Here is a 22,316-nt window from a genome sequence, read left to right as displayed (position 1 = left end):
TATCAACGGTTTTGAATGGAGTGCTTGCTTGAGTGCTTAAGCCACTTGGCGAGCGCTCCACACGAAACTTGTTAATTGAACACGTTACATACACACCCCATGTTCAGACAAGTGTGAGACCATTGAGGGACATCACGTGGAGATTAGTTCATAATGAAAGTGAGATGGTCAAGTTATTAAATAGTTATTTTAAAAAACATTTAAACAAGAACAGTCAAGGGAATTACCAGTTGTGAGTTGGTGAGAGGATATTGAGACGATGAGGAAGGGGGTTGGAGGAGTTCCGGGTGGAGGGGGTTAGGCGGGGGAAGACCCCAATTCTCCACATGTAATGTGTGTCGAACCACGTGGTGCAAATTAACCCGCTCGTAATCACGTGTTCTTCACTTGTACATTTAAATTGGAATTGTTACATTATTCAAATCACAAGGTTAATAACATCATGTTTCACTAAATATAATTTAACAAAAACATTTACTGTTGTAAAAACTCGACATTTAGTGCCATCACGTGATGATGGTGAACAATCTGCCGACTTGAAATCGCGAATAACGTCGTTTGGAGAAGGTGAAGGAACACGGCACGTGGTTCGCTTTTCACTTCACGGTCGATACTTACGTACCATAGACGGAGTGTACAATTCATCCACACTCTACCTTGTAGACCCTCCGGTGCGCCATGAACCGAGATCTCTCCGGTGAAGATCACAGATCGAACCCCCCGGGATCCACGAGCGGTTCCGATGGAGGAAACTTGGTCGTTCCGGGCGATTCTCCCTTAGATCGCGGATCCAGGGTCGGTCCACCCGAGGATGAGGACCCGGGACCCGGTAGGTGACGTTCTCTCTGCACCTTGTTCTTCACGTTACCGTGTCTGGTTCTACTATTTCAGGAACTCATTTATATGGGGAATTTCATGATACTATAAGTATAACTATAAGTTGGGGAAAACTGAGGTAAAATTGAAGAGATTACCATGTAATACTGAGGCAAAAGGGTACAGAGATTACCGTGTAATACTGAGGTAAAAGGGTACAGAGATTACAGTGTAATACTGAGGCAAAAGGGCACAGAGATTACCGTGTAATACTGAGGTAAAAGGGTACAGAGATTACAGTGTAATACTGAGGTTAAAGGGTACAGAGATTACAGTGTAATACTGAGGCAAAAGGGTACAGAGATTACCGTGTAACACTGAGGCAAAAGGGCACAGAGATTACCGTGTAATACTGAGGTAAAAGGGTACAGAGATTACAGTGTAATACTGAGGTTAAAGGGTACAGAGATTACAGTGTAATACTGAGGCAAAAGGGTACAGAGATTACCGTGTAACACTGAGGCAAAAGGGTACAGAGATTACCGTGTAATGCTGAGGTAAAAGGGTACAGAGATTACAGTGTAATACTGAGGCAAAAGGGTACAGAGATTACCTTGTAATACTGAGGTAAAAGGGTACAGAGATTACCATGTAATGCTGAGGTAAAAGGGTACAGAGTTTACCGTGTAATACTGAGGTAAAAGGGTACAGAGATTACAGTGTAATACGGAGGCAAAAGGGCACAGAGATTACCGTGTAATACTGAGGCAAAAGGGAGCAGAGATTACCGTGTAATACTGAAGCAAAAGGGCAAAGAGATTACCGTGTAATACTGAGGCCAAAGGTTTACCGTGTAATACCCTGGTGTTGGGCTAGTGGCTAGGGTGCCAGCTTAGGATCCTAGGATCCTGGGTTCGAATCCCGGTCGATCGCTGAATTAACGCCAGGGGGGTTGACTCAGCCTGTCATCCTTCCGAGGTCGGCTAATTGAGTACCAGTTCACTGGTAATTCCCTGTTTGTCGTTAAAGGCGGCAAAAAGGGTTGGCGTCAGGAAGGGCATCCGGCCGTAAAACATTGCTTCAAAAAGGGGACCGAAAAACAACAACAACCACGGTTCCCGAAAAAGGCCAACCCCTGCTTTGCGGGGAAAAATGGCCTCTAAAGGTGGTTTTTACTGAGGCCAAAGGGTACAGAGATTACCGTGTAATACTGAGGCAAAAGGGTACAGAGATTACCGTGTAATACTGAGGTAAAAGGGTACAGAGATTACCGTGTAATACTGAGGCAAAAGGGTACAGAGATTACCGTGTAATACTGAGGTTAGAGGGTACAGAGATTACAGTGTAATACTGAGGTAAAAGGGTACAGAGATTACAGTGTAATACTGAGGTTAAAGGGTACAGAGATTACCGTGCAATACTGAGGTTAAATGGTACAGAGATTACCGTGTAACACAGGTTAAAGGGTACAGAGATTACTGTGTAATACTGAGGTAAAAGGGTACAGAGATGACAGTGTAATGCTGAGGTAAAAGGGTACAGAGATTACAGTGTAATACTGAGGTAAAAGGGTACAGAGATTACCATGTAATACTGAGGTAAAAGGGTACAGAGATTACTGTGTAATACTGAGGTAAAAGGGTACAGAGATGACAGTGTAATACTGAGGTAAAAGGGTACAGAGATGACAGTGTACAGAGATTACAGTGTAATACTGAGGTAAAAGGGTACAGAGATTACAGTGTAATACTGAGGTAAAAGGGTACAGAGGTGACAGTGTAATACTGAGGTAAAAGGGTACAGAGATGACAGTGTAATACTGAGGTAAAAGGGTACAGAGATGACAGTGTAATACTGAGGGTAAAAGGGTACAGAGATTACTGTGCAATACTGAGGTAAAAGGGTACAGAGATTACAGTGCAATACTGAGGTAAAAGGGTACAGAGATTACAGTGCAATACTGAGGTAAAAGGGTACAGAGGTGACAGTGTAATACTGAGGTAAAAGGGTACAGAGATTACAGTGCAATACTGAGGTAAAAGGGTACAGAGATGACAGTGTAATACTGAGGTAAAAGGGTACAGAGATGACAGTGTACAGAGATTACAGTGTAATACTGAGGTTAAAGGGTACAGAGATTACAGTGTAATACTGAGGTAAAAGGGTACAGAGATGACAGTGTAATACTGAGGTAAAAGGGTACAGAGATTACAGTGTACAGAGATTACAGTGTACAGAGATTACAGTGTACAGAGATTACAGTGTACAGAGATTACAGTGTACAGAGATTACAGTGTACAGAGATTACAGTGTTCAGAGATTACAGTGTACAGAGATTACAGTGTAATACTGAGATATTACACTGTACACACACACACACACACACACACACACACACACACACACACACACACACACACACACACACACACACACACACACACACACCAACAACAACTGCGACAACAACAACAACCACAACAACAACACAACAACACACATCTAATGTGTCAAAATCATAAAATAAAATAAAATCATAACTTAAAAAAATTTGATTTCAGTCTTTCAATTGACGCTTGGTTTATAAATGGATTGTTTTTGTTTCAGGTTTTTTTGTGAAAATGAAGGTGAAGTCCGAGTTTGTCGACGATTTGTTCCCTCAAGACGAAGGTTTGAACCACAAACACATTGTTGATGTTGTTTCGTTTTCTAGCTGCAAGCCCGTGGTAAAATACCACGATAGAACCGCCTTTGGAGGCCATTTCCCCCCCGCAGAGCAGGGGTTGGCCTTTTTTGGGCACCTTGGTCCCCTTTTTTTGAAGGAATGTTTTATGGCCGGATGCCCTTCCTGCCGCCAACCCTGTTAGTCACCTTTTGCGACACACATGGAATTACCAGTGAACTGGTACTCAATTTGCCGACCTCGGAAGGATGACAGGCTGAGTCAACCCCCCTGGTATTAATTCAGCGATCGACCGGGATTCGAACCCAAGATCCTCGGATCCAAAGCCAGCACCCTAACCGCTAAGCCAAGTAAAATACCATGATAGACAAAGAAATAAAAGGACGTCTTTTATTCTTGCCCTGATTTGAAGAGCTCAAAAAAAATTAAAATCACATTTCTTAACAACAAAGATATCTTAGGGCATCCTCGGTTCATATTGATACCTTAACTAGTTCATTTCACACAATTAAAGGGCCGATGTTTGGTTCATATTGGATTACAAAATTTCCCTATCCGGGGAGGGGGGCAACCCCCTTCTCAGACTCTCCTCACCCCATGGGTCTTAATGTTAAATAAATATCACCATGATCATATGGGATATCACAAATTGACCTTTGTAAAAGGCTAAATGTATTGTTAAATACTGTATGAAATAAGCCTGTTGTTGGCTTAGCGGTTAGGGTCCCGGCTTGGGATCCTGGGTTCGAATTCCGGTCGATCGCTGAATTAACACCAGGGGGGTTGACTCAGCCTGTCATCCTTCGGAGGTCGGCAAATTGAGTACCAGTTCACTGGTAATTCCCTGTGTGTCGCAAGAGGCAACTAACAGGGTTGGCAGCAGGAAGGGCATCCGGCCATAAAACATTGCTTCAAAAAAAGGGGACCAAGGTGCCCAAAAAAGGCCAACCCCCGCCCTGTGGGGCGAAATGGCCTCGAAAGGAGGTTCAAATACTGTATGAAATAGATGTACATTTGTCCCTTACTAAACTTGTCAGAACATTATTTGAATTGTCCACCTAATGCATATGAATATCTTCAGTACTTATTTCATGTTCGAAACCAGCTCCAATAAAAATATTGTTACGGAACCCAACGTCGGCCTCGGATCCCTTCTCGAGGGGGGATTAGTCCCCTCGTTTGTGACTGACCGACGTGGTCCCTGAAGCTGCACCGCGACCTCCGGACAGGCCGGTGAGCAGCTTCGTTCGCGACTGCGGATAAGATGTTAATTTGCCGAGCGGATGGCAGCCGCGGCACGAACTGTTAACAATGACTAGACCCGATTCTCAAACGTTGGCCAAATCGTGCCACAGGTATTCAATGGGGAAAAGACAAAGACGACGGATGTGAAGAAGAAGACAAAGAGCGTTTGAAATACGACTGTAATTTATTACTAATATTTACACAATTAAAAGAAACCAAGGAGGAGGAAGGATAATAAAATAATGCAGAAAGAGGGACGGAGCAGAAGGACACAGTGAAACTCTAGCTTAACTAAACAGGCTTAACATATACCCCATGACAAGACAAAAGACAGACTACAAGCACACTTACACAGGGGATGATGACAGGAATGGCAGGAGGTGGATGGCTGGAGGGAGAGGAAGGCACGGAGCTGGCTGGAGCTTGACCCCGCACGGGACGTCGGGCTGGACCTCGACGGCCACCGATGCCACTGATTCTGGTTCCCGCGGGGTAACGTGTCGGAGCTGCCTGGTGGAGCCAACGCTGCCTGGTGGAGTCGAAGCTGCGTGGTACTGCTCTTGCTTGCTCTCAGGACTCTCTCTCTCAATGCTTGCTCTCAGGGCTCCTTGGACTCTCTTTCAATGCTTGCACTCTTCGCCGTATATCTCCCCTCTCCAGAACTCTCTCCTTGACGCATGCGCCCCCGTTTTTATATCGTGCCTCGACCTCCTTCCGCGAGCTCTCTGGGCACGCCTACCGGGTCGCTACTGCAGTGCCAGTTGGCTCGCATGGCCTCTTTTGGCTCCGCCCTTGATGACGAGGGGCGGCCAACGCCCTGGATTCGGCGGCTCCTCCCCCCTCTTCTCCGAGCCCACCTCGTGGCTAATGGAGTCGCGGTGAAAACCGCCCAGCAGCTGCGGCGAAAACCCAAGCCCGAAGAAACAGCGGACTGCAGCAAACCGTGCAGAGGAATTTGTAATGCGGCTGACAAAAGGGGATTCCCATGAAGGTTCTGGGGAAATTGAAAGGGGATACTACCCATTTGAATTCGGTGCAATGGAGTATTAATTAATGGAAGACAAAGCCTTAACCTAATACACACAATAAGGAAATAACTACCAACAAGGAGGAAATCTATGATTGGCTAACGTGATTGTATATGACCTAACTAAGGGACGCCCTTTGACCTTTATACACAACTGGAGGAAGGAGGGTGATATTTTTACAACAATAAAAAAAACACAATTCTCATTTCCACAACAATATGATAAATTTACATGTGTACAGGCTTAAGAAATAGATTTATTGTCTTTGAATGTCACAAAATGCACTTTGATAGGTTACGCACTTTTTGTTCAGTTTAACGCTCTTGAGAGCACTGGCTACATGTCTGGAGGATATCAGAGTACGTTGGTACCCTCGAGGTGTAGTGTGCATGGCTCTCCATGGCGAGGACTTGCTGTGACACTCACCAATCCAATCAGTGTAGGTGGAGATCTTTAGCCTTGGTATGCAGTCCAGCGAGGGGGGAAGGAAACTTGATTGCAATTCCCTCTACTGCCTTGCAGGGTTTGTCTCTTTAGACAAAGGCTCGGTCCACAGGTGATTCAGGAAGGGCATCCGGCCACAAAAAACATGCCTCATATATGCCTTTTGGTGAAGCGGCCATTCGGTGAATCACAGCTTACACATGCAAGCATGGATACGGCCGTAAAATGATGATGATGATGATTTTTGGTGCTATTATAAATACACCTTTGTTATGTCTCGTGTGTTTTTTCCAGAGTGGTGGCCACCCAAAAAGTGTTTGTTGGGGTTCATATTAATGGGAAAAAATTGCACCACCCTTTTACAGCAGAGGGTGTCCACCTAACCCCCCCTCAGCCCCACAGGTAAAAACAGGAATACCAATCACATTCCAAATGGTAATAATTTCAATTAGGAGCCTGATTGAACATGGACCTGTGCTCGAATGAACACGGTTTGAGTTTTTAATAATTTATAATTTATTCTTAACGTCATTTCTTGATATATATATATACTCCTCCGCTCCCCCTCCCTTTCCCTCCTCCCCCTCCCCCTACCCTTCCCCCTCCCTTCTCCCTCCACCCTACCCTCTCCCCTTCCCCCCTCCCCTCCTCTCCCCCTCCCCTCCCCCCTCCCTTGCCCCCATGCCCCTCCCTTCACCCCTACCCCTTCCTTTCTGCCCTACCCCTTCCCCATCCCCTCCCCCTCCCTTTCCCCCCTCCCCCTCCCTCTCCCCTCCCCCTCCCTCTCCCCTTCCCCTCCCCCCCCCTCCCTCTCCCCTCCCCTCCCCTCCCCTCCCCTCCCCCCTGTTCCCTTCCCCCTTCCCTTCCCTCCCCTCCCGGCAATGCCGGGTACTTCTGCTAATATATATATATATATATAGTCATTTGATTCAGTTATACGATTGTTTAGTTTGAATGAGTTTTTTTGTTTGTTTTAGGCTTTATTGTTGAAGTGAAGGTGAAGTCTGAGTTCGTAGATGAATCATCCTTTCAAGACAAAGGTCTCAAGCATTGCAACACTCTGCCTGCTCTTTCTCTTTCTCTTTCTCTTTCTCTTTCTCTTTCTCTTTCTCTTTCTCTTTCTCTTTCTCTTTCTCTTTCTCTTTCTCTTTCTCTTTCTCTTTCTCTTTCTCTTTCTCTTTCTCTCTTTCTCTTTCTCTTTCTCTTTCTCTTTCTCCACACCTCACCCCCTCTCCACTCTCTTGAGTTGTTGGTAGGACAAAAATGAGAGTTCTGGTGGAAAAAAAACAAAACTCTCTCCCAACTTGGGCATTAAAGGAAAAAACATTTTGACGATGACCAAAATAAAATCAGTCTTTTTTTTTTTCCAGAAATATTCCATCTGCCTATTTATCCCTAAACGAGTTTCCGAAGGGAACGCATTGCAGGCCTTTTGATTAATAATATCACATTTCAACATGACTTTAAATTTCTCTCTATTCACAAGTCTCATTTGTTCAATGAGTTCATTTATTAATTGAACAATGATCCCCCTGTCCCATGAGTTATTCTGGCTAATAAGCCTCACCAGACCAATGTTCCAGCCTATTCCATTCCATGAGTTTATCTATCCCATATTTTACACTAGCAAATGTACTCGACATTGCCAGGCAACAACCCTTTCCCCTCCCCCTGCCTCCGACCACTCACCCACCTCTTCCCTACCCCTCCCACTTCCTTCCGCCCAGATGTTGATGGCAAGCTGATGGTTGATCCTGAAATCGTGCATTGTCCTCTAAACGGTAAGTGTTCCTACTTTCAATTTCCATGCAATAGAGTGTGCTGAAGTATCCTGGTGTGTACCCCGGTTTAGAATAGGTACACCGTTTCCCTGCGCATCGTAAGAGGCGACTAAGGGTTGGTGCCAGTAAGGGCATCCGGCCATAAAAACATTGCCTCAAAAAGGGAAACATGATTGTCATGGGGCCCGCAAGGCTAACCCCCACTCTAGTGGGGAAAATGGCCTTAAAACGATCATTCATTCATTCATTCATTCATTCAGAGTGTGCTGAAGTGATTGAGGTGAGATGTGCTTTCTTTCTTTTTTTCCCTCTTGGGAAATGACTGCACTTGCTATTTGTCAACAGCTGTAAACTTTTTCAGGACATAAGTCCAGTGAAGTCTTCGTCCAAATCGACAAAACATAACATGTAAACACACCCTTTCATTTTAGGATTGGATCACGGTTACCACCGTGGTCCGTTATGCGAGTGATTAATATCACATTCCTACTTGTCTTGAGGTACCAGCCCCATGTATTGTCACCCTGACAACATCTGATGCAAATTGCTTATGTTTCCTTTCCCTTGTCTATCACAAGCATATCTTTAATGATCATGGAACAACCGACTGAAAAAATTAAATGTAATTTTAATTTTAATTACTGTACAATTCAATTTGATCAAGAAAGGCTTCGATCGCTTCAACATTCATCACAGACATAATATACAGACTTGGCATTTAATATGGAATATATATTTTTTCTTGACTTGGGTTTACTTTCTTTCCTCAGTATATCAATCTGGTGAGTTTCTTTTGCACTTTGGTGATTGATTTGTTAAAAGAACCATGTCACTGATTGTCTGTCGCAGCAAGAAGTCAACAACAGGATTATATCACAGGTGGCGTGGCAAAATGTCACCACCGGATACAGGTACATTTGACGATTGACTTCACAATTGGGTATATAAGGGTTGTTGCGTTCTGTATTTGTGGAAAACAACTGCTGCGCATCTCCAAAAGTTATTGCCGCTTCCTCTGGAGATGGTCCGTCAACTCCACGATGCTGTTTGTCATGGAGTGGTGGCTTTGCGAAATTACGGCATGAAACAGCGTGCTATTGCTCGGCAGTATGGCATCACTCAAGGTCAGGTGTCCAAAGATCCTGAAACGAAATGCTCAGAGGGGTGTCCCTACTCCAATACCGAGGCCAGGACGTCCCCGCAGAACCACAAGGAGGGATGATCGCCAGCTGCACCGGTTAGACCGCAATGGCCATACCAAGACAGCTAATCGGCTTAGGGCTGAGTGGCAGCAACTGACAAATGTGCCTGTATCCAGAAGGCTAGTCAACCAACGACTGGTTCAAGCAGGCTATCGTGCCAGGCGTCCTCTGAGAAAGCTACGCCTGACCAGACAACACCGCCAGCGCCGATTGCAGTGGGCCAGAGAGCACCGTCAATGGCAGCCAGGACACTGGAATCACGTGATCTTCAGTGACGAGTCTAGATTTCTGGTCTATCATCAAGATGGCCGCGTCCGAGTGCGCAGACAAGTGCATGAAGCCTACAACAAAGATTGTATAGTGCCAAGAGTCCAAGCTGGAGGTGGTGGGGTGATCATTCTGGAAGGTGTGGAAGAAACATTGCTTCCATTTGCTCATGCAGCCTTTCGAGGAAACTTTGTCTTCCAAGATGACAATGCACGATTGCACGGCCTCATCGTGCTCGCATGATCCAACACTTTCTTGCTGACCGTGGTGTAGAGCATATGGAGTGGCCTGCCATGTTCCCGGATATGAATCAGATAGAGAACTTGTAGGAAGAATTAACGCGTCAAATCGACAACTTGTACCAGCAGCCGCCCTCTGTGCGTGAATTGCAGCAGGCTATTGTCACTGCATGGCAAGTGATTCCTGTCCAAACCTTGGAAAATCTCGTGAACAGCATGCCTCAACGTGTACGTGCTCTCCTGAATGCTGGTGGGGGTTACACGAAGTATAAAAAAAATATATATATATATATTTTTTTTTTTTAACACGGTTACACGAAGTACTGAACTGTAATTTTACTGTCCGTAATCCCAGTCGTAATTTAACTTTTGTTTTTGTTAAAAAAAAAATTGGCTAATGTGCCAAATAAAGAGATACTTCTGGAAAACATACAGAAGTTTAACGCAGTACTGTACGCGAATTGAGTTTGATATCAGTTTACATCACTTTCAAGGATCAATTTATTTGTTTCGAAATGTCAAATGTGGTTTTTGTTTCTTTTAAAGGTCACATTAACAAAATCTAGAATAATTTCAACATAATTCCAATGAACTTTTGGTTCTAAGACATCTTGAAAAGTAAGTTCACCCCCACAAAAAAAAAATTCCATATTAAATGCCAAGTCTGCATAGTGCATATATACCAGTGGGGTCACCTGTGGGAATCCCAAGGGCATGGACGTGTGACATTTGGACATCTTGATTTAGATGCTGCACATTAAATTTTACAAAATGGTTACTGGCAATTCATCAGATCCAGAAATGGTATAATGAACACAATTTATTTATTTCACATAATATGTGACCCCTCACTCCTCTCTACCTGACACTCTCCTCTCTCCACCCTCACGCCTCTCCAATCCCACTCCTCCTCACACTCTCCTCCAATACCTCCTCACACTCTCCTCCAATACCTCCTCACACTCGCCTCCAATACCTCCTCACACCCCTCTCCAATACCTCCTCACACTCCTCTCCAATACCTCCTCACACTCCTCTCCAATCCCTCACACTCATCTCCAATTCCTCACACTCCCCTCTAATCGCTCCTCACTCTCCTCTACAATCGCTCCTCACTCTCCTCTCCAATCGCTCCTCACTCTCCTCTCCAATTGCTCCTCACTCTCCTCTCCAATCGGCCCTCACTCTCCAACTCCTCACTCCTCACTCTCCAACCCCTCACTCCTCACTCTCCAACCCCTCACTCCTCACTCTCCAACCCCTCACTCCTCGCTCTCCAACCCCTAGCTCCTCGCTCTCCAACCCCTCACCCCTCACTCTCCAACTCCTCGCTCCTCACTCTCCAACCCCTAGCTCCTCACTCTCCAACCCCTAGCTCCTCACTCTCCAACCCCTAGCTCCTCACTCTCCAACCCCTAGCTCCTCACTCTCCAACCCCTAGCTCCTCACTCTCCAACCGCTAGCTCCCTCACTCTCCAACCCCTAGCTCCTCACTCTCCAACCCCTAGCTCCTCACTCTCCAACCCCTAGCTCCTCACTCTCCAACCCCTAGCTCCTCACTCTCCAACCCCTAGCTCCTCACTCTCCAACCCCTTGCTCCTCTCCAATTTCTCGCTCCTCTCCAACCCCTCACTACGCACGCTGCACAGTGGAGAGCATTGCACACAGGGGAGAGGAGGAAAGGATCACATACAGGGGAGAAGAGGGAGCATAGGGTGGGAAGTGAAACTTCTACCTTCACTTGATTTGACTTGAGAGGGTGAAGGGTGGAGACCCCGCCTTGATTCTTGTTCATTTATAAATTTGAAAGTATCGAAAACACTTCGCTTTACAAAGTAGAAGTGGATTAAAACCAAACGTTATTTATAAATATTGTATTCCATAGTTGTTGCAGCAGCATCCTGTGCGAGTCTGTGATCACGTTCGTCGAGGGTCTCGTTCTCCCGGCTCGTTCTTTTTCTTGCTGCATCCTGTTCAAGTCTGCGTTCTTCATCGACCGTCTCGTTCATTTTGGAAATGGAAGTTTCCACGCAACACATGAATTGTCACGATCCTCAAGACGAAGTGTCTTGTAATCATCGAATGGCAAGTAAATTACATTGTGAAAATTAAAGATTTCAAATAAACCTATTTAAAGTGTATGTGCACATAACGAATAAAAAAAAACGAAGAAATATCTCTCGGTAATTTCCTGAAACATATTTTACTTCCGGATAATAATAATGAAGGAAATTAGAAACGAAGAAATATATGTCGGCATCATTGTTGACGTTTTTGTGACGACTGTCATCAAACGGAAAAATAATACATCTTGACGGAAAAGAAAAAGCAAATTTTTCATATATGTCGACATTTTGAGCTATTTGGGTGGTGTATGATACATAGTCCCACGTCGATTCCGGTTGAGTCATTAAAGATTTCAAAGAAACCTATTTAAAGTGTATGTGCACATAACTAATAATAAAAAAAACGAAATAAATATCTCTCGGTAATTTCCTGAAACATATTTTACTTCCGGATAATAATAATGAATGAAATTAGAACGAAGAAATATATGTCGGCATCATTGTTGACGTTTTTGTGACGACTGTCATCAAAAGTAAAAGTAATATATCTTAACGGAAAAGAAAAAGCGAATTTTAAATATATGTCGACATTTTCCCTGACTGTTATTTTAGGCGGTGTATTTTCGTGTATCATCGTGGTGTGATTTAAAAAAATATATCTCTGCATTTTCCCATGTATGTGTGAATGCTCTCAATTATTTCTGAGTCTAAAACCATCGATAAAAATGAAATCAGATGGTGAATTCGAGATAAAATCGTGAGGGTGACTCAATGAATGGGCTTTATTTTACAGGCCTTTGAGAATTCATTTTGTTCTATAAACGGAAACTTTCATGGGATTTTCTTCCTGTTTTTTTTCAACCGAGTCTAAAACGATGTTAGCGACTGTTAAAAATGAAATGATATATCGAATTTGAGTTGAAATAAACCTGTGAGAGAGAGAGAGAGAGAGAGAGAAAGACAGCACGTGCCTAACTAAACAGGCCTCAAAGCTATTCGAGTTAATAAAATGGTGGAATATTTGTTTATATGAAGCCTCTCCTCCAAGAATGGGTGGAGCTACTCTGCAAACGGAGTAAGCCACACCCCCAGACAGACAGACAGACAGACAGAATCACCATAGCCTATTATAATATATATATATATATATATATATATATATATATATATATATATATATATATATATATACACAAAGGTGGGCGGTCCGCTTCGAAAGTCCGCTTATCCGCTTATCCGCTGCAGCGGACTAACGTTTTCGAAGCGGATAAGCGAATCGGAACAACCCCCGGAAACCGAAGCGGATAAGCGTAAGCGGACTACCGAAAAATTAAAGCGCATCGCGATTCGCCAAATCAGCTGTTAGCCTGAGCCGTTACTCTAGAATTGTGAATATTTCTTTAAGTGAATAATAAGTGAAAACTGAATATTTTATTGGACGCTAGAGCGGCAATACGTCAAGATGGAGAGATTTCTGACTCTCCAGCCCAGCGGCAGTGCCAGGGACAGGCACACGAGCGACGCAAACCAGCAGTCCCAGCACAGCGACATCCACAACCCGGCGGTCAACATGATGGGGGACGTGGAGGACAGTCAGGAGATCTGCGCCCTGACCCCTCAGCTCGCGCGCAGCGAGAGCAGGATGTCGCTGGACTCAATCGAGTCGGCTGAGATCAACGTGACAATGGACACAGACAATTCCAGCCTCAGCCAGAAGTGGAGGCACATCGCCCCCTTCTTCAAGGTCGTGGACAGCAAGGCCACGTGCACCAAGTGCTCAAAGACACTCAAAGCCCAGCCCGGATCAAGTTCAAACTTGAAGGTGCACTACCAGAGGTACCACGATGCCCAGCACAACGACCTCAAGGCGGCCCTCGACGGCGGCAGCAGACGCGGCCGCCACAAGTCCTTCCAGGACATGGCCGGCGCCAGGAGGCAGGCCAGCATCGAGGAGACCTTCAAGGAGAAGTTCAGCCAGAAGAAGTGTCTCGACCTTTACTATAGGTAGGTAATTTTATATTTTAATTAAACTCATTTTCATTTGTCAACTTAAAGTAAGAATATATTAATAACTTCGGAATAAATCGGTCCGTTCTATTCCGATTTAATCGGAATTTATCGGATTCAATCGGAGGCACGTTAATAATTATAAATTCAGTGTTAAAGTTTTTTTGACTGTTCAAAAATATCTTTCAACAATTTATATGTCTCATATAAATAATTTTTTTTTTTTTTTAAATATAAGTAATTTATATGAGACATATAAATTGTTAAGAGTTTTCATTCATTATATCAATTTATAATAAATTGATATAATATATAATTCAGGTCCTTCATTGGCTGCATGAAGCCCGCCTCGGAGACAGACAACGAGCACAACAGGGCCCTGTGGGCGTACGCCTGCCCACAGTTCAAGGTCCCCTCCCGGCGGAAGCTCACTCGGGACATCAGGGCGATGGGGGACCAGGCCAAGGCCGACCTGACGGACCTCCTCGCCAAACAGGAGTTCGTCGCCACCACGGCCGACAGCTGGTCGGCAAGCAACAGGGCCTTCCTGGGGATGACGGTGACCTGGCTGGAGAGGGTCACCTTCGAGAGGCAGTCCGCCGTCCTCGGGATCAAGGAGATCACCGTCAGCCAGACGGGCCAGTACCTGGCAGAGGCGATCTCCGAGCTGCACGATGACTTCGGCATCAAAAGAAAGGTGTGTAAACTCTGTAGTTTTAGAATTTAAAATTGTTTACAAAATTTATTTTCAATAGATTACAATTAACAATAAAAGTATGCGTTTTTTATGACAGTGTTTAAATATAATAGTCAAGATTAATTAGATTATTCAGGCAACTTAAAATGAATTGTTTTAGCAAAATATAATGTGTATTAAGTGACGTATTACAGTAATACGTCACCTAATACACATTATATTTTGCTAAAACAATTCATTTTAAGTTTGAAAACTTTTAATATTAACTGTAAGTGAAAAATGAAAAAAAACTTTGTTTTAAAACAGTATTTTGCTTTTCAGGTTGTCAGCACCACCACTGACAACGGCGCCAACTACATCAGCGCCTTGAATCACTACGGGGCCCTCGGGCGCGATGACGAGCAGCTAGACGTGGTGGAGGTGGACCCAGAGGTGGTGCAGACCAACACCATCCTCGTGGTGGACGCCCTGGAGGAGGTGGACCAGCAGGAAGAGGTGGTGCACGTCCCCAAGCATCGCCGCTGTGCGGCACACACAGTGAACCTGCTGGCATCCAGGGACGTCGAGAAGGTGCCCGGCTGGAGCGCCCAGCCCAGGCCGGCCTTCACCAAGCCGGCCGCCAAGGCCCAGGGCCTGTGGAACGCCCAGAACAGGAAGACACGCCAATGACATTAAGACGGCCCTGGGCAAGAAGCTTGTGACCCCCGGCGTCACCAGGTGGAACTCTAGCCACGACGCCTACAAGTGCCTGCTGACCGAGGTGCTTGACATGGACAAGAGGAACAACCTGAACCAGATCTGTCAGCGGCAGCACCCCCACCCCCTGCCGCACATCACGGAGGACGACGTGCAGATCTGGTCGGAGTACGTCAAGGTGACCGCCCCCCTCGCCGCCTGCCTAGACGTACTCCAGGGCGAGGAGAAGGCCTACATGGGGTGCCTTCTCCCCCACCTCCAGGTGCTCAAGGACTCCCTGGAGGCGCTGTCCATCGACGGCAGCATCGTCCACGCCCAGAACCTGGTGGCCAGCCTCCTCCAGCAGCCGTCCTGCGCCAGGAAGGGAACAAAGGGCTTTGACGGCAGGTTAGTTCTTATATTATTATTATATTTTATCGCAACGAGTTGAAAATTAATAAGTGCTTCTTTCTTCTTATATTATATTATTATTAAATGATTAAAAAATCCTTGCCGGTCTAATGATTCATTTGAAATGAATTAAAATCAGTTGAATGACATTTAATTTTTCAATTTACAAATCTGAAATTATTTGACATTTGTTTTATAACTTTTCTTTTACTTCAGGTTCAGCCACCTCTTCGTGGACATGGACCTTTTGATGGCCACGGCGCTGCACCCCCAGCACAAGCTCGCCACGGTCAGGGCCATCTGCAGGAGGCAGAACAACGACGCCATCTGCGACCTGGTGAGGGACAAGCTCATCAGGGACCTGCTCGCCCTCGTCCTGCCTGACGAGCACCTGGACCCTGCCCCCCAGCAGGCACCCCAGCCCGGCTCGAGCAGTACGGACTACCTGTTCGCCATGGAGGAGGGGCAGCAGGAGGAGAACCTCGAGGAGAAGATCAGGGAAGAGGTCAACAACTGGTCGAGGAAGCCGCTGAGGGGGAACCCGGGGCTCTCGCCCAATCTCTTCCCGCTCGAGTTCCGTGATGCTTGGGTAACTCTATTTCTCAGGCATAACACGCCGCTCCCGAGCTCTGCCTCGGTCGAGCGCGTGTTCAGCTACGGGTCGGACATCCTCAGGCCTAAGAGGTCGGCCCTGGCTGCACCGAACTTCGAGGCCCTCGTCTTCATGAAGGGCAACCTCCAAATCCTCAAGAAGGCCCACGAGGTGGAGGTGGAGGAGGAAGACGAGGACTAGTCAACAGACTGCTAGTCTGTTGACTAGTAGACTCTCTTGTCAAAGAAAGGACGGGCAAATTGATTTTTCTTTAATGTAACTTGCATATATTAAAATTATATTTAAATTAACTGTAGAGTAGAGTCGAGTGGAAAACTTTATTTCAATAAATTTTGAATAAATTTTATTTAAATAAAAATGTATATTTTTGATCTTAAAAGCTTTGTTTGTCTTTGTAGTAGTTAGAAATGGCTATTTAGGCTTAAAAAGCATTAAATTCCCTTTAGAAACGTCAAAAATCGCTTTAAAAACGTCGAAGCGCTTTTAAAAAATCGAAGCGGATAACCGGTAAGCGGACTAAGATTTTCGGCCGCTGAAGCGGATAAGCGAATCGGACTACATGGGCTGGCAGAGCAGATAAGCGGTAAGCGGACTTAAAATTTTCCGAATCGCGCCCACCTTTATATATATTTATATATATTTAAAAAAAAAAAAAAAACACGATATATATATTATATTTATTTATATATATATATATATACAGTGGTACCTCGGCTTACGAGTTTAATCCGTTCCGTGACGGAGCTCGTAAGCCAAATCGCTCGTAAGTCAAAGCAAATTTTCCCATTCAAATGCATTGAAATGCTATTAATCCGTTCCAGCCTCAAAAAAAAAACACCAATTTTTTTTGTTAGGTGCTTTTAAATAACAAAAATGTACTTTATAAATAACAAATAATGTATAAACAAGCACGACCTCGTATATACTGTACATAATACAAGAGAATGTAAAGAAATAAACTGGTTTTATTAAGCAGAGGAGAAGAGCATGCCAGGTGAGGTGTGCGTGTTGTCGACTTGGCGAGGCAGTACGATCGTACTCCTTCTACGATATGTACGATTTTGAAGCAGAAGGAGTCCATAAAGGCTATAACGCCAGCCAAGGGCGTTACGATTATTTCAAAGCTCCGGACCTCTATCCATGAAGATATGGAGAAGTTGTTGTTTGTGTGGTTGAAGGAGAAGCAGCTCGCAGGAGATACCGTGACCGAGAGCATCATGTGTTTGAAAAGATTGAAACTCGGATATCGAGCATGGACCACGAGGTGTTTTTTCTTTTTTCTTAATCTCGGTTTCAGTGAACTTTTGCTCTGTGCTCACGTGTACTGTACCTGTACCTGTAATGGTACGTCAGAGGATGGCACCTGTTGTCATCATATTAAGTGCAAGATGTTCTGCATCGTAAGTTGGTACACCGTGGTCTTTCGGCGGTGTTTAAGCCGGCCGTCTTGGCTTCTGTCACCATTGGCATTGAGTCTTTCGATGTAGGTAGGTCGTTGTGTGCCGGTGCCTTGGCCGAATTCCTTCATTGCTGCATTGTTAGCTCACCTGGTTTTTTATACCACATCTTTGGTTATCGGACCAGCGAATGACGTCATCTCCTCCAAAGTATGGCTTATTCTCACTTGTCTTGGACGATCTTCTACTTCTAGCCTTCCACCGTGCATTTGGTGTCCACTGTACTTACTGTACAGTGCCTGGTAAAATTGATGTAATGGGTTTTTGACCGTCAACGCCATGAACCGTCAACCGCCATGAACCGCCATGAACCGTCAACGCCATGAACCGCTAACACTCAAAAGCCCATTTATCGCGCCTTATAAAGCAAAACGCAAACCGAAAGCCATGCCTCTCAAGCGAGGCGTGCTTCCGTGGTCACGTGATCCACAGGTGTAGCTCATTATACCCGCACGCGCGACACGCTTTGGCGGTCACGTGACCAGCCACTCTGGAGGCGGGGATCCCCGCCGATGACGTCACCGGCTGGAGCAAGGAGATTCCTCGCTCATGTATTTCGACGATTGCGTGTTTTATATCCAAGCAGAGATGCTTTCACGGCAAGATAACCGCGTGACCGGAACCGGAAGCCACAACCGGAAAATTCAAAAAAATAAATTTTTTGAGCTCGTACATCGGATCTCGGCTCGTATCCCAAAGCAACAAACCGCCCGAGCGACGGCTCGTATCCCGAAAAACTCGTACGTTGGGGCACTCGTAAGCCGAGGTACCACTGTATATATATATATATATATTGTTACGGTTTTCAGAACCTTCACTTGTTCACAACTTCACTTCACAACGCCGAAGGAGATACTTATAAAATAATAATTCTTGTAAATATCCCCCTTTGTAAAGGTTGCACCCTAGTTAAGCCATGTATAACACGTAAGACACCTTAGAAACCTCTCTAGATATTTCATTAGTCTATGTTTCAGTTAAGGATCTGTTTCCAACAGTTGAATCTGCGTTGTATTAATTAAATAAGAGTAGGCCCCAAAGTTCCTTTCAACAGCGATGCGATGGTTTTCTATCCCGCAAGCCGCCATAAGCCACGCGGCCGAGTTGGAGAAGAAGGGGGAGGAGCGCCAGGAACGAAGGCGTGGCCCATCAACGCTCATCAAGGGGCGGGACCGGGAGCCCTCACCAACCAACCAGGGTTGAGGTGAGCTCATCGGTGGGTGTATCCTAAAAGCAGGCGGCTTGATACGCGGGCGGCCAATATAAGCGTGGCCGCGGACTACTTACGAAGTCGGACCGAAGGAGAGTGACAAAGTCGGATCGAAGGAGAGTGACAAAGTCGGACCGAAGGAGAGTGACAGAGTCGAGCTACCAGAGGCAAGTCGAAGAGAGAGAGAGGGTCGGTCCGCTACTGCGACAATATTAACCGTGCTGCCTGCCGGGTTTCGCCGCGAACTGAAACGTGGACCGGAGTGGAGCGTGACCCTGGAGCCGGACCTCAACGCTGAACCACCTGCCCGAACCTCGACGCCTACCATCGGCCTGGACCCTTCTCTTCCTTCCTACCATCCCTGCCATCCCATCCTCTCGTGTAAGTGTGTTTGTTCTGTCCTGGGCGTGTGATAATATAAGACTGTATAAGGTTTGCCCTGTGTATCTGCTTCTTCTTCTTCACTGTACATTCCCTTTCGTTTCCTCTTTAGTATTGTACATAGTTAATAAACCTGTGTTCTTTCCTTACTTTTGGTTTCCTCTCCATCCGGTCGCTTTAGTCTTTTCCCAATTGGATACCTGTGGCACGATATAGGAACCGCTCAGAATCGGTTTTAGTCGACCGCTAGCGGCTCGGACCTCGGATTGCAAAAACCGCTCGGCAATTTCCATCTTGTCCGGGTCCGAGCAGGGAATTATATCCCTGCTTTGCAGAGGGATTGGCAAAGGTATCTGGGAACCCATTGACCAATCACCCTGGCCAATCTCACCCCGCAAAGGAGCGTGTAATTTCCAGGACTGGGGGAAATCGGCCAGTGTAAAAGACAAGGGGATTAACCCCCCCCCCCCCCCCTTGGTAAGGGGAGCGCCGACCCCCGGATCCGCAACAATATATATATTATAATATATTCATGGAAGTGCACTGAAATATATATTTTTTCTTGGGCTAAGGCTCATAATAGAGCTGTCACAAACACATGGACATATTGACGAGACAAACACAACACAGCTACTGAGCTTGGGGGAAGTGTCGTCACTGCCGTCACTTCCCAGGATACTCTGGGTACCAGTGACGTCATAACAATGGCGGTGCTTTTCTCACCGTGCCCAGCCGGGCATTTCCTCAAGAGGAATTTCGTCCTCCCCATGGATGCCAACCGATGGCGATTGTCCGTGCTCTATCCTTTTCAAGCAAGGAAGCAGCACCCCTTCCCCTGCCCCCTCCCCCAATCTCTTATCTTCCCCATCCAAAACCTTGATCTTTTCTACCCCCGCTAATTTCACCCCAGATCCACTTTTTTGAAATACCAACTTCTTTCCTGGAAGTCCTTGCAATGTCCTTGTGTTTTATACTTCTCCCACCCCCCCCCCACCCCCTTCCCACCCCTCCTCCCCCCAAGCCCTCTCCCTCTCCCTCTCACAGATCTCCCGATGTCCCTGCTCTCAAATGTTGTGTTTGTGCTTCCCCTTCTCTCCCCATCTTGTCTACCGCTCCCCTTATTGTATGTTTTGTGTGTCTGTTTGATTTTTTTTGTGTGACAAATGTCAGTCTCTCTGACTCTCTTGAAAATCCTCTCTATCTCTTTGCTGATGACTCTACTCTCTGTCGCTCCATTCCTCATCCCTCAGATCGGCAGTCTGCAGCCTCCTCACTCTCTGCAGACCTGGACAAAATCACAGACTGGGCAAACAAGTGGAACATGTCTTTCAATCCTGACAAATCTCACACTCTTACGATGTCTCTCTGAAAAGTCCGACTGGACAACCCTCCCATCCACTTTCTGAATAATCCTCTCCAAGAAGTTCTGTCACTCAAGCTTTTGGGTCTCACTATCTGCCATGATCTTTTCTGGGAAAACCACATTTCAAATCTGGCCTCCAAAGCCAATCGCCGACTGGGCATATCAGTTTACATCACTTTCCAGGATCAATTTATTTGTTTCGAAATGTCAAATGTGGTTTTTGTTTCTTTTAAAGGTCACATTAACAAAATCTAGAATAATTTCAACATAATTCTAATGAACTTTTGGTTCTAAGTCATCTCGAAAAGTAAGTTCACTCCCACAAAAAAAATATTCCATATTAAATGCCAAGTCTGTATTTTGTTTGTCTAGTTGATTTGTTTGTGAAATAAATGTTAGCTCTTTCACGAGCCTCGATTCTGTATACAAAAAGTAAAAAAAAAAAGGGACCAATTTATCATTCAAGCAAACATTCCCTGTTACCCCTACACACATATCACCACCCTCAGAATATCACTTAGCACTTTTAACATATGGGCTTGCTTTCATCTGACAGGGATAAAGGTCGAGACACAGTTAGGGAAAGACGGAATCAAACTCCCCTCCTCCCCCCCTCCCCCCACCCCGCCTGCTCCCCAACCTCCTCACCCACCCCACCCTGCCCTGGTGCGATGGTCACGGGAAATCGGGGCATCTCTGCGGCTACTGAAGGGCGTGTGAACTACTTGAACCACTGCGGTGAACGGCACCGTTGCGCCCTGTTCATTGTTTGGTTGATGCTCTGGGATGGTATCAAACACAGAGGGCCGCGAGCTACACACCACGACCCTCCCCCTTGCCCCCAGCACACTGAGATGTAATGGCGGCTTGTCCACGACGGCACGTCCCTCACAGCACACACCAGCACACCATCACAAGAAGCGCCACAATCTGCTAAGGGGACCCACGGAAACCACCAGGAGCTGATGAGAGCCCTGACCAGACGGGGCACACAGGAAGGCTGGAGAGTGCAGGAAGGCAGGCAGCGACAACGTGAACCCAGATAGAAAAAACGGCTCTTGCAAGAAAATACGTGAGTTATGGGGTCCCATTTTATTTATTCCCCCATGCCTGCAACTCCACCTGTTTCTGCTATTGAACCACTTATGACATCAACTATTTCTGATCCGATATTTCCCTCTGATTGTTGGCATTATCAGAGGCAGGATCGTAGTGTGGCGTAATTTACGCTCACACCCTGATTGGCTCTAGTTGTTGTTGGCGTATGTCGTTTTAGATCCAATATTTGTGCATGAAAAGACATCAAATAATAGTCAGTTCCTCTGGGGGCTGGAGGGATAAGACGCGAGACAGATGTAGGAAAGAAACATTCGACAGGACGGGCTGCAGTGGTGAGAAACACAAAATGGGAGGGGGTAGGGATGGGGGTGGGGGGGGGGGGATTAGCCCATCTATCTAATACGTATGCAACACATATTTAATCACATGTATTACACTACTCAACTAAACAGATATGAAATAACTATCGTTATAATGCAGTGTCCTCTTTTACCCCGTATAAGCCAAAAACCGCAACAATATATATGCACGTAAGTTTTCTTGGTCTTGCTTTTATTGCGATTACTGAAATACCTCAAAATCTAGATTTTGTTTTTGTTTTTATTCACATTTTCATTCCTTTTTCTATCCCTCATTGTTAGTTGAAATAAAGTGCTTTGTATTTGAAGCAGA

At 45.6% G+C, this 22,316-nt stretch overlaps 2 protein-coding genes across 2 annotated transcripts; both read left to right on the top strand.

The window, feature by feature from the left end:
• Positions 1-560: 560 nt before the first annotated feature.
• Positions 561-15,144, top strand: LOC137427533 (uncharacterized). The gene is made up of 7 exons (XM_078778055.1): positions 561-829; positions 3,424-3,486; positions 7,194-7,256; positions 7,944-7,997; positions 13,217-13,775; positions 14,100-14,475; positions 14,797-15,144. The coding sequence occupies exons 1-7, from the start codon at positions 679-681 to the stop codon at positions 15,142-15,144; spliced, it is 1,614 nt and encodes a 537-aa protein (XP_078634181.1). The 5' UTR covers positions 561-678.
• Positions 15,112-16,476, top strand: LOC144892270 (uncharacterized). The gene is made up of 2 exons (XM_078778056.1): positions 15,112-15,558; positions 15,778-16,476. The coding sequence occupies exons 1-2, from the start codon at positions 15,245-15,247 to the stop codon at positions 16,352-16,354; spliced, it is 891 nt and encodes a 296-aa protein (XP_078634182.1). The 5' UTR covers positions 15,112-15,244; the 3' UTR covers positions 16,355-16,476.
• The last annotated feature ends 5,840 nt before the right edge of the window (positions 16,477-22,316 follow it).

The sequence above is a fragment of the Myxine glutinosa genome, chromosome 5 (genome assembly GCF_964187855.1).
Source record: "Myxine glutinosa chromosome 5, kmMyxGlut1.1, whole genome shotgun sequence".
Lineage (NCBI taxonomy): Eukaryota > Metazoa > Chordata > Myxini > Myxiniformes > Myxinidae > Myxine > Myxine glutinosa.
This window is presented reverse-complemented; position numbering and strand designations above follow the sequence as displayed.

Excerpts from the sequence above, each read along its gene's own strand:
- LOC144892270 (XM_078778056.1), top strand. The coding sequence starts at position 15,245 with ATGGACAAGAGGAACAACCTGAACCAGATCTGTCAGCGGCAGCACCCC. Across the intron at positions 15,559-15,777 it reads ACAAAGGGCTTTGACGGCAG|GTTCAGCCACCTCTTCGTGG; the intron begins GTTAGTTCTTAT and ends CTTTTACTTCAG.
- LOC137427533 (XM_078778055.1), top strand. The coding sequence starts at position 679 with ATGAACCGAGATCTCTCCGGTGAAGATCACAGATCGAACCCCCCGGGA. Across the intron at positions 830-3,423 it reads GGATGAGGACCCGGGACCCG|GTTTTTTTGTGAAAATGAAG; the intron begins GTAGGTGACGTT and ends TTTTTGTTTCAG. Across the intron at positions 7,998-13,216 it reads CGTGCATTGTCCTCTAAACG|AGCGGCAATACGTCAAGATG; the intron begins GTAAGTGTTCCT and ends ATTGGACGCTAG.